The sequence below is a fragment of the Macaca fascicularis genome, chromosome 2 (genome assembly GCF_037993035.2).
Source record: "Macaca fascicularis isolate 582-1 chromosome 2, T2T-MFA8v1.1".
Lineage (NCBI taxonomy): Eukaryota > Metazoa > Chordata > Mammalia > Primates > Cercopithecidae > Macaca > Macaca fascicularis.
This window is the reverse complement of record NC_088376.1, coordinates 17,734,711-17,747,344: the sequence shown is the minus strand read 5'-3', so window position 1 is coordinate 17,747,344 and position 12,634 is coordinate 17,734,711. Positions and strand designations below refer to the sequence as shown.

Sequence of the window (12,634 nt, the reverse complement as noted above, 5' to 3'; positions counted from 1 at the left end):
TCGAGACTATCCTGGCTAAAATGGTGAAACCCCGTCTCTACTGAAAATACAAAAAACTAGCCGGGCGTGGTGGCGGGCGCCTGTAGTCTCAGCTACTTGGGAGGCTGAGGCGGGAGAATGGCGTGAACCCGGGAGGCGGAGTTTGCAGTGAGCCGAGATCACGCCACTGCACTCCAGCCTGAGAGACACAGCGAGACTCCGTCTCAAAAAAAAAAAAAAAAAAAAAAAATCAGCAATATCATAAGGAGCCTTTTTAAACAACTTTTTTTGTTTGCTTGTTTTGTTTTTTATTTTGTATAGATAGAGGATCTCACTATGTTGTCCAGGTTGGTCTCAAACTCCTGGACTCAAGAAATCCTCCTTCAGCCTCCTAAAGTACTGGGATTACAGACACGAGCCACAGCACCTGGCCTATAGACAACTTTTTTCTAATCACTACTCTCCATGATGTTTTTCTGTAGCAAAATAGACATAATATAAAATTTACCATCTTAACCATGTTTAAGGGTTCAATTTACTGGCATTAAGTACATTCACAGTGCTCTACAACCATCACCATTATTCATTTTTCTGTAACTTTTTCATTTGCTCAACTGAAATTCTTTAGAGGATAACTTCTCATACCCCCTTCTTCCCAGGTTGCCCCCTGGACAACCACCATTATACTGTCTCTGAATATACCTGTTCAAGGTACTTCATATAAGAGGAATCATACAATATTTATCCTTTTGTGTCTAGCTTATTTCACTTAGCATAATGTCTTCAAGGTTCATCCATGTTGTAGCATGTGCCAGAGTTTCATTCCTTTTTATGCCTCAATACCTGCATGAAATTTAATACCACATTTTAAATCTCTCTGTATACTCTGAGCCTTTGGAGGCCTACAAACTGTTGTAATACATAAGATTTTTCCACTTCCCAAGAACCAATTTCACCCTTTTGGTGCCGTATCACCCTGTAGAGAATGCCTGTGTTAAAACGTAAGCTCCGTGACCCTCTCTATTTTGTTGTCCACTCTGTCCCCCAGCATAACACCTAGCACATTTTAAGTTATCAGCAATCATTTATTGAATACTTCTCTAGCCCTTCCCCTAACCACTCCTTCCTTCTTATCTTAATCCATTATTATTAAATATTGCTCTTAGAGTAATCACAGAGGTATTTGTTACTTAGTCCTTCATGCTCCCCAGTCAGGCATCTCACCATGCTCATTTCCTTTGGCTGCACACACCATTCTCAGTGACCCTGTGTTGCTGGCTTTCTTCACAGAAGTAAAAGATTATGAGCCTCCATTTGGTTCCAAGGTGCGGGAGCACCCCTGTGTCGAAAGCATGAAGGACAACGTGTTGAGAGATCGAGGACGACCAGAAATTCCCAGCTTCTGGCTCAACCACCAGGTAAGGAGTGAGTGTTTACAAAGGTCAGTAAGATTCAACCAAAGTTGCCTCTTAGGTGGCAGAAAATTCTGGAATATTGAGCTTAAATCTGAGGGAAGATCCCGTTGTGTTCTATGGCCCTGTTAAATTTTGTTTGTAAAGAAAATTTCAATAAAGAGGATGACCCAATTATTATATGTTCCAACCACCTGATATATACTCTGAGAGCTCACGAATAGACATTTGGAGGGCATTTGTCACATTTTCCAAGCCCCCTTGGTCCTCGGTTAAAACATTTTGTTTGCAGCCTTTGCTACTTACTCCTGGGCCTTCACGTCAGGAGTTTACATTTCATTCCCTCTGGATTCCAAATGTTTTCTTCTGGGAATCTTCAGTTCCATAAGGAAATACTTAGCACGTGCCAAACAAGCAGGGTTTGTCAGGCAACTGTACTGAGAAGTGACTGTGGCATGCAGAGGGCTGTGTACAGGTGTTTGCAGACTGTGCTCACAGACTTGGGAGAGGTCTGAGTGAGCACGCATGGGAAAGCGGAGACTGACTCCTCACTCTGGAATTAAGGAAAGCAAAGAAGAGGAGTATGCCCAGGAAGGAACGAGAAATCTGTCTGTTGGGAACATCCTAATGGCCCCTTACTTTTTCTTGTTAAGAAATGGTAGCTAAGGCTGTCCATAGCAGGGCAGTCGTTCTGGACTTATAAAGAGGCTGATCCAGATTTTTTGTGTGGGGGCACTTTGACGAGGGCAATGGTCAGAGAAAAAAGAAAACAATAAGTTGTGAGTGAGTCAGAACCAGCCATATGTCTGACATACCCAGAAAGGAGCCCTTAGTGAAGAATGGGAGAGAACTGTGTGACCCTATCTCACTGAGAAAACTGTTCTTTCTACTGACTAAAACCTTTTATTGCCTCTTTTGGATGAATTCCCTCAACCATGAAGGCTGAGGCTAAGTTGTAGGTTTCCCTAAGGGCAAGGCAAATTCAGATAAGAAACAGAAACAACAAATCAGGCACAATCGGGAAGACAAATGGAGCAGGAAGCCTGGTCTGTGCCAGTCCTGGCGCAGAGCCACTTCAGCAGACAGACCTTAATAAAGTCCCTCATAAAGGAGGGGGCGGGGGTGAACCAGGCTGTGGTGGGTCACGGGCTTCGCTGGAGTTTTGGGCAAATCCTCTTTGACACTAAAACTGTAAGAATGTTTTGCATAAATTCTGAAATCAGAATGTACTGGAGTGTTATGTTTCTTTCAAACTCTGTTGCCTCCTCTGCTGTATAGTTCTCGTAATGAAGCCATTATTCATGATGATAAAATTCTGAAAAGAATTTGCATAATACATTTTTTCTCATAATGAGATTTGTTGCCCTATTGATTTCAAGTTAATGTTTAATATTTAATTTAATTTACTGCCTGTAATTACAGTGCCAGAATAAAATAAATGTTACTTGTGTACCAACAATAGTACTCTACTCTTAACAGGGCCATCTGTCAATACTGTCAATTAGGCGAATTATGCAATTAATTTAACATCATGAACTCATGGTGTCGGGAGGGAAAGAGATAGGTTCCTAGGTGTGTTTGGAAAGTTGTTCGTATTAGAAAGCAAGTAGAGAAAGTGCCAGCTCTCCCAGGTAGGTTGGAGACGTATCCATCCCACTCCCAGCCACCTGTGTGATGGATCCCCATTAGCAATGTTGATCTTATAATTGGGAGGAGCACGCTCTATTTCCACCTATCAGACCATTTGCTTAACTCCTGCCTGCTTTATTTCCAAAAAGGATTTGAAATGATACCAAAAATACTTGCAATGCGAAATAAAAATTAAGCCAGTGAGAGAAAACTCTTGCCACCTTCCTGGGCAGGATATTCTGGATGGGCTCCTTGGATGGGGCCTTGGCTCAGTTAGGGTGAACCCTGTGAAATGGCAGAGTTAAGCATGCCTGACCCTCAAAGGCAGCTGTTTCACAGGGTCCAACCTTATGTTGTTGGAGAGGAATGGGGCATCCCAGAGGTCATCCTTGGCAGCTCGTAGAAGCTGCTACTGAATCACTCTACCAAATGAGTGGCCTATGGAAAATGAAACCACGCTAATGCCTGCATACAACTCCGACTGGGGTAATCAGCCCTGTTAAAATAGAACAGTGTATATATGACCCAGCTATATGACACTCCGGAAAAGGCAAAAACTACAGAGACAGTAAAAGATCAGTGGCTGCCAGAAATGTAGGGGAATGGAGGGAGGGACGAGTAAGTGGAATGCAGGCGATTTGAGGGGCAGAGAAACTATTCTGCATGATACTATAATGGTCGATACCTGTTTTTATACATTTGTCAAAACCCATAGAATATACAACACCGAGAGTGAACCCTAATGTAAACTATGCATTTGATTGATAATGATGTGTCAGTGTTAGTTCATCAGTTCGAACAAATGTAGCACACAGACGGATGATACCGAGGTGGAGAAGGCTGTGCCTGTATGGGGAAGGGGTTTTGTGAAAACTCTCTGTACTTTCCACTCAATTTTGCTGTGAACCAAGAACTTCTCTAAATAGAAAGGCGTTAAAATGGTATTAGGGGCCACTGCATGGGGAATTTTCAGGTGTTGGGAGTGTTAGTGTACCCCAGAAGCCCAGCAGAGGATCATTGTGCTGTCAGGACCTATTGTGATCAGATAGCACCAGAGCCAAAAAAGTATGGTAGGTTTCGAGCACAGCCGCCCCCAGCACAATCTCCACTTTCCACATGGAACTGGGTGGCCCCCAGCGGCGGGCACTCAGTCAGCGCATGTTAAATGCACAGGTACTTTTGAACCCTGCTTGCACTCACTATAGCAACAGGTCAGCAAGCCACTTTGCCTTCCGCGGAGCCCACCAACTAATGGTGCCCTTTGGATCTCTTTCCCACTACAGGGCATCCAGATGGTGTGTGAGACGTTGACTGAGTGCTGGGACCACGACCCAGAGGCCCGCCTCACAGCCCAGTGTGTGGCAGAACGCTTCAGTGAGCTGGAGCACCTGGACAGGCTCTCGGGGAGGAGCTGCTCCGAGGAGAAGATTCCTGAAGACGGCTCCCTAAACACTACCAAATAGCTCTTCTGGGGCAGGCTGGGCCACGTCCAAAGAGACTGCCCCTCTCACCAAAGAACAGAGGCAGCAGGAAGCTGCCGCTGAACTGATGCTTCCTGGAAAACCAAGGGGGTCACTCCCCTCCCTGTAAGCTGTGGGGATAAGCAGAAACAACAGCAGCAGGGAGTAGGTGACATCGAGCATTCTATGCCTTTGACATTGTCATAGGATAAGCTGTGTTAGCACTTCCTCAGGAAATGAGATTAATTTTTACAATAGCCAATAACATTTGCACTTTATTAATGCCTGTATATAAATATGAATAGCTATGTTATATATATATATATATATATCTATATATGTCTATATCTCTCTATATATAGCCATACCTTGAAAAGAGACAAGGAAAAAGATCAAGTATTCCCAGGAAATTGGTTTTATTGGAGAGCTCCAGAACCAAGTAGAGAAGGAAGGGACCCATGACAGCATTAGCATTTGACAATCACACATGCAGTGGTTCTCCGACTGTGTAACAGGGAACTTTGCATGAGGCAAGAGGCTGCACGTCTCACAGCCAGCTATGACCACATTGCAGTTGCTTTTGCAAAATAATCATTCCCTGCCTAGCAGTTCTCTTCTGGCCATGGAACTAAGTACAGTGGCACTGTTGGAACCAGTGTTCCCGGGGTTCCTGTGTGCCCTTGTTTCTCCTGGACTTTTCATTTAAGCTGCAAGCAGCACATCTGCGGGGGCTAGTTTAGAAATTTCCCTCAACCTAGTTTAGAAACTCTACCCTGTCTTTACTACCTTGAATGTTTTGAGCCCCACTTTTTACCCTCATGAGTTGCACAAAAATCAGAACAGATTTCCCCATCCGTGCGATTGCCCCGCCATCTACTAATGAAAAGTTGTTCTTTTTTTTTTCATCTTTCCCCTGCACTTACGTTACTATTATCTGCTCCCAGCCTTCATCCTTTTCTAAAAAGGAGCAAATCCCCACTCTACGCTTTATCATGTTTACTTTTTCATTACACTTGACTTGGTTCTCTAGTTTTCTATACAAACACCAATGGGTTCCATCTTTCTGGGCTCCTGATTGCTCAAGCACAGTTTGGCCTAATGAAGGGGATTTCAACTACACAATCCTATCATTGTCAGGACTATGACCTTGGGCACTCTAAACATATGTTTTGTTTGGTCAGCACAGCGTTTCAAAAAGTGAAGCCACTTTATAAATACATGGAGATTTTGCAGGAAAATCTGGATCCCCAGGTAAGGAGAGCAGATGGCTTTCAGTGATCTCCAGTCCATGTTCACAAAATGTGAAGGTGTGGAGATATTTAAAAGCTGCCTCACTTCTCACTGTAAACATTAGCTCTTTCCACTGCCTACCTGGACCCCAGTCTAGGAATTAAATCTCCACCTAACCAAGGTCCCTTGTAAGAAATGTCCATGCAAGCAGTCATTCTCTGGGTATATAGTATGATTTTGACTACCTTATCTGGTGTTAAGATTTGAAGTTGGCCTTTTATTGGACTAAAGGGGAACTCCTTTAAGGGTCTGTTAGCCCAAGTTTCTTTTGCTTATATGTTAATAGTTTTACCCTCTGCATTGGAGAGAAGAGCGCTTTACTCCCAGAAGCTTTCCTCATGGTTCCTGTTGTCTCCATCATGCCAGCCTTCCCAACCTTTGCAGAAATTACTAGAGAGGGCTTAAATGTGGGACACAGAAATCCCATTTGCAGTTAGGAAATTTGTGTCCACAAGGACAAGAACAAAGTATGAGCTTTGAAACTCCATAGGAAACATGTTAATCAGCAAAGAAGTGTTAATGCTGCAAGTAATCTCTTTTTTTAAAACTGTTTTTGAAGCTACTTATTTTCAGCCAAATAGGAATATTAGAGAGGGACTGGCAGTGAGAATATCAGCTCTGTTTGGATGTTGGAAAGTCTCATTTTATTGAGATTTTTAGGATACATGCAGAAGTTTGGAATTAGGCAGAACCTCTGGGCACCTTACTCAGTGTGGGTGGGCTGAGAGTTAGACAGTGTGGCTGCAGGAGCATAGAGGCGCCTAGAAATTCCACTCGCACCGTAGGGCATGCCGATACCATCCCAATCGCTGTTGCTCATTGACCTCTAGTGGTGAGTTTCTAGAATACTGGTCCATTCATGAGATATTCAAGATTGAAGAGTATTCTCACTTCTGGGTTATCAGCATAAACTGGAATGTAGTGTCAGACGATACTGTGGCTTGTTTTGTTTATGTTTTTTTTTTCTTATTCAAGAAAAAAGACCAAGGAATAACATTCTGTAGTTCCTAAAAATACTGACTTTTTTCACTACTATACATAAAGGGAAAGTTTTATTCTTTTATGGAACACTTCAGCTGTACTCATTTATTAAAATAGGAATGTGAATGCTATATACTCTTTTTATATCAAAAGTCTCAAGCACTTATTTTCATTCTATGCATTGTTTGTCTTTTATATAAATAAAATGTTTATTAGATTGAATAAAGCAAAATACTCAGGTGAGCATCCTGCCTCCTGTTCCCATTTCTAGTAACTAAATCCATTTGCCTCATTTGGTTATTTTGCAATTTATGCAGAAAACGTCACCAGATAAATCATCTCCAACTTTTTCATACTGTCTTCCTCAACTGACAGTCTCACACCCCTTAAAAAAAAAAAAAAAAAAAAAGTCACAGAAGCTCAGTAATATGAGATGAAGCCCATGCTGCTCATGGCCTGCCCGCCATGCTGGCGTCCTGGCATGATGTCCCTCTGAATGCCCAGAAGACCTCTTCCCACGGTCTCAGGAGCCGCCTCTATCCACATGGCTGTTTCTTACAGGGATTGTCACAGCCAGTGTTTCTACCACTGCTTCTATTTTCTCCATTCCTCAGACTAGCAAGCTGTTGGCTGTCTTCTTGGCTCTTGGCATATTCCATGCTTCCCTTTTCTACCCAGATACCACATCCATTTGGTGCTTTTAATCGACTTAATGAATGGTGGGATGAATGTGCCTTAGGAAATTGGCTCCTGGTCATTTCTTGTGACAAAGTGCACAAAATTTTCTGCCTGAACTTCGTGCTACCTGTTTTGGAATCTGAGAGATTCTGTAGCTTCTTCTTAGTTATCAACTGGGTTCTAAATAGTTAATGTCATAGTGCCTGCACAGGGTGTTTCAGCCTTAGCACTGCTGACTTATTTTTGCCTCGGATAATTGGGAGGGAGGGAAGCCGTCCTGTGCACTGTGGGATGTTTAGCAGCATCCCTGACCTCCACCCACTAGATACCAGTAGCACACACCCCACAGCTGTGACAACCACAACTTTCTCCAGACATTGCCAAATGTCCCCTGAAAGACAAAGTCCCTCTCAGTGGAGAATCACTGAGCTAGATGATGTGGTCCTACTGGGGGCCTTAGTTATAGTCTTGTCTTTAGTAGTAGCAATTTTAGTGGTTACTAATTGTAGAGGTTACCTGCTCCTCCATTTGCCAGCTTTGTGATCTGGGCAAATTACTTAACCTCTCCATGCCTCAGTTTCATCATGTGTAAAATGAGATTTTACAAGCCTCATCCTATACAAGATAAAATTGTGGTAAGAAGACACATTAGGCCTTTGAAGATGGGTCTTGAATTTTTTGGAAAGCCTTTACTACATGCTGGCCAATGTTAAATTGGTTTAGTACGCTAAGGGCTGCTTAGGCAAAGAAGCAGATTTTTAGGGAAAAACCTAGAGAGCCTTTACAACAGAGGAGAATGGGCATATTCCCCAGGTCTGCAGGACAGGAAATGTGAGTCCTGTGTGAGCACTAATCATTTGAAGAGAACGCTCATTCACTGAATACTCACTATGTCGTCGGATTGAATCCTCCACTAGCTCGGTGAGGTACATACTATGCCCATTTAGCAGATGAGGAAACAGATGGTCAGAGAGCTCAGATAAGAAGCCCAGGGTCTCACCATGTAGAATCTGGATGCAAGGCCAACTTGTCTTGGAACTGGAATTTGGAACACCTGACATGCTTGGTTCTTCCTGCTGTTTCCTGAGGGAACTGACCTGCCCAAGCAGGACCAAAAGGCTACCTCATGAAGAAAAGCCCTGCTACTGGGTCATTGTTCTCATCTCTCTCTGGGTCTCTGCTCAGTGGAGGCAGAAAAGATGCTTTTCCACTTCTATTGTCTGACTTCCTCTCCAGTCACGTGGTAAGTTTTGTCTAGATGCTTGCTGAGAGAACAACTGGAAGACGAGTGAATGTGTGTAGACTGTGTTTCCTCATGTGTAAAATGTGTACTGATAGATGATTTAAGATTGTGCCACGTTTATAAAAATAGATCCACCTTTATTTTAGTGGATCATTAACATGTATTAGAAAAAAATCATTAACGCAGCCTGGACTTTCACAAATAATATTGCTTGAAATATGGCTGAGTTTAAAAACTTGAATGGATTTTTAAAGTACATTAAGTAGATGATACCTATTCATGACAACTATAGGAGATGTGAATACGAATAATTGAAGTTAGGGAGCTCTACCCAAGGAGGCAAATTCATATTAATTCCTAACATTTATTGAGTACTTGGTAAGCGTCAAGCACTATTCTCTGTTTTACCTTCTTTATCTGCTTGAATCCTCTCAACAACCCTGTGAAGTATCTTTCCTCCATTTTATAGAGGAGGAAACTGAGGCAGAGAGCAAGGTCTAGCTAAGGGTCGCAATCATTACCATGAGAATTTGAACTGAAGCAGTTGGACTCCAGAGCTCAAACCCCCACCTTGAACACAAGATAAAGCTGGAGTTGGGGGATAACAACGTGGAGCCTCTGGAGAGCCCGAGGGTTTGATTCAACAGTCCAAAATAAGGAGGACGCAGATGCAGTTAGCACTGGAGAAGAGGGAGTTACCCATGAGGGAACCCAGGGAGAAAAAGTTATTCCTCAAATGCACATGGGCTCTGGGCTCCGGCCCAAGAGCTTCAGCCAAAACAGGAGCCAAGGTCTTCTAACCCCTCTCCCTTCTTCCACGCTCTGTTTTGCTGGGGTTATTTTAGTTCTTGCTACTGCAAGGTCAGGAACATTCCCAACTGGCAATTAGTCTGCAAGTGCCCTCAGCACGGACTCAGTCCTTTGCACCAATCAGCATCCTTTGAATTCAGTCTATATTTGTGCCCAGGAGTTTCTATTTGTGGTGGCTGTTTTTGTTTTAAGCTCTCTATGCAAATGACACGCTAATGGTCTGGTCCTTAGGGAAATTCTGTCTTCAGGTGACAGAGAACTTTTCATTTAAATAAGTGTATCTATCCTTTTTCACTAAAGCCACTACAGTTGGCGTCTGCTCATTTTGTTCATTTTCCTCCTGAAATAGACTAGCTAATCATTGCTTATCACATTTCCAATTAGTTTCTTTTTTTTTTACTTGAATAATTATAGCTCCACACTCTATGGGTTTGGGGCCATGCCCTTCAGGCCTACTTTGCAAACTGTGCTGATAAACACAAGATGGTGAACTTGCCCACATTACACGGGCTGCCAATCAGCCTCACACGGTGTAATTTAATTCTAATATACCTCCTGATCTTTGGTGCTTTTAAAAATAACTTGTTAATAGTCTTCCTATTCTAATTAAGCTAAAATTGCATGCACTGTGAAATGTTTGCTCTCTTGCTCTCTCGTGCTCTCTCTCTCTCTACACGCGTGCGCGCACACACACACAATTGATCCTTAAAAATCATTTCTGTAAACAGCCTGTGTGGCACAGTGCTTCTGAAATTCTCCTCAAAGTCTTCCCCTGACCTATGCCCACAATGATAGACAATAGAATAAAATAACTGCAGCCCTGCTACCCTAGGTCCATTAAAATATTCATAATAAATTATCTAAACTTTCCTAACAAAGTGGTTAAAATTGGAACCTCTAGAGCCAAATCTCCTTAGTTCAAATCCTAGCTCTGCCACTAACTGTAACTTTGCGTAAGTCTTTTAACTGTTTTTATTTCTTGGTTTCTTAATGTGTAGAATGAGGATAATGATAAGCTCTACTTTGGAAAGTTGTAAGAGTTAAATGGTGGTTTTTTTAAATGGTTAGAACAGAGACCGATGAACGTTAAGTATTCGTTATTATGATTAAGTTTTGTGTGCTTTAAAATGAAGCTGTGTTATTGCAGTATTTTAAAGATGTTTTGTTCCCAAAATCTTTGGGTACAATTGACTCTTAAGGAATATGAGTCATGTTTAAACTGTAATTGTGAGCAGACCACCCTTTTTCCTCGAGAGGCTTTCTCAACCAGGTGAATGGCATGGCTGTGGTGGGAAACACGGGGCCCTGTGAGACAGGAAATCTAGGGCGTTGTGTAGCTCCATTACCATCCTCTTCTTTTATGGATTCAGTGTCTTGTTCTTTTGTTCCATGTGAGAATCATCCCTATCCTGCCTACATTAGAAAGCTGGAGAAATATGAAGTAAGTGAAAACATGTGGAAAATGTACTAAAATATTAATGCAAGGATGCAAGGTATAAGCTTTGCTGGAACATTAGCTCCTCATTTATTAGTAACATTACAGGCATTTGAAAATATGTACTTTATGTGGGACCTATGTTTTACATATATGCTAATCATCCTAGAAACCCTACAAGGTAGGTGTTACTTTTTTCCATTTTACCATTAAGGAAATTATCCAGGTTTACACAACCGGAACCCAGGTCTCTGTCGGTACAAAACTGTCTACTCTTCCAAACTGTTTTATCTATCCAAATTTATTTCCTCCATTAAACATTAGTTGAACACAACGTGGTGTATCACCCAAGGTCAGCTGGCACCTTGAAAACTATGTGTTACTCAGCCTCTTAGCACCTAGCAAAGAGTGGAGCACATAACAGTCTTTCAATTAAGTTTTGTTGAAGAAAGAAATGAAGGCTCTTGGTCTTTAGAAATTCATAAATCAGCTGAAGAGACAGATTTACTAACCAATAGCATATGATCAGCATGTTCTAATTGGTAATGTCTCTGGAATAAGACAGCCGGCCGCAAAAAAATGTCTGACTTTTGCAGAGAAACTCCTAGTATGAGTTTGACTGCTGTCCCACATCTACCTATGTGGCCATAGTGCTGTAGCCACTGTTGTTACCCTAAGAGGACAGCCTTATTCCTCCAGGTCTCTTACAACTCTCTTTTAAGGAACTTGTATTAGATCCCTAGAGCTGCTGTAACATATTGCCCCAATCTTGGTGACTTAAACCAACAGACATTTATTATCTCATAGTTCTGGGGGCTAGAAGCCTGAAATCAATGTGTCTGCAGGCTTCACTGTCTCTGAATTTTTTTATGAGAACATTTTTCATTTGATTTAGGGCCTACCGGGTAATCCAGGATGATATCATCTTAAGATTCCTAATTTAATGAGACCTGTAAAATCCATCTTTCCAAATAGGTCACATTAACAGCTTCTGAAGACTAAGGCATGGACAGATCTCATTGGAAGCCATCATTCAACCAACTGCAAAGCTTTAGCCAATTCCCAGCTATGAATTCTTCCAAGATGAAAGGATACCAAGCTCAAGACCCTCCCTTGTTCATTTGAAGCCTTCCCAAAGATGACTGACAACTTCACAGATTTCATTTGGTTTCATTTCCTATCTTAATGAAAAAAATGATAATGTTTATACTGTATGATAATGAAAACATCATGTAAAGATTACTCTTTATCTAAATGTTAGCACATATTTTTGAACATCTATCATTTTTCCAGCAGTTATGATTTTTTCTTCCCAAGAATATGGGAATGAGGTGAAACTGATAACTTTTCCCCCACACATTGTATCCTCTTTTAACGCCACCCTGTGTTTAACAGCACCTGACAGAATGTAGGAGCAATCCATGGTGCTCAAAGAATGTTATGGAATTTAACAACAAGTATATATATTTGTTTTGATCCAGTGTCTCATCTGACTACCTTGGGCTACAGGAATACCCTAGGTGAGAAGGGAAAGTTGGGTTCTAGCCCAACTCCTGTTACTAAATCTCTGAGCTCCATGACCCTTGGATATTCTAGTTGTTATTACTACAAAACTTAGTGGCTTAAAGCCATCTTTTCATTTTGCTCAAATTTTGTGGGTCAGAAATTTGGGAAAGGATTAGGCTGGATAGTTTTCACTTGGAGTTTCTTCTACCAT

General features: G+C 41.9%; 1 protein-coding gene across 6 annotated transcripts in view; it reads left to right on the top strand.

Moving 5' to 3' along the window:
* Window positions 1-6,997, top strand: part of TGFBR2 (transforming growth factor beta receptor 2) — an 87,612-nt gene extending 80,615 nt beyond the window's left edge. For all 6 annotated transcript variants that reach the window (XM_045387070.3, XM_005545565.5, XM_074030856.1 and 3 more), the window contains 2 exons: window positions 1,270-1,397; window positions 4,304-6,997. In XM_045387070.3, the coding sequence (XP_045243005.1) occupies window positions 1,270-1,397; window positions 4,304-4,483 (308 nt within the window). In that variant the 3' untranslated portion in view covers window positions 4,484-6,997. The remainder of the gene's footprint in view (window positions 1-1,269; window positions 1,398-4,303) is intronic.
* Window positions 6,998-12,634: the final 5,637 nt, after the last annotated feature.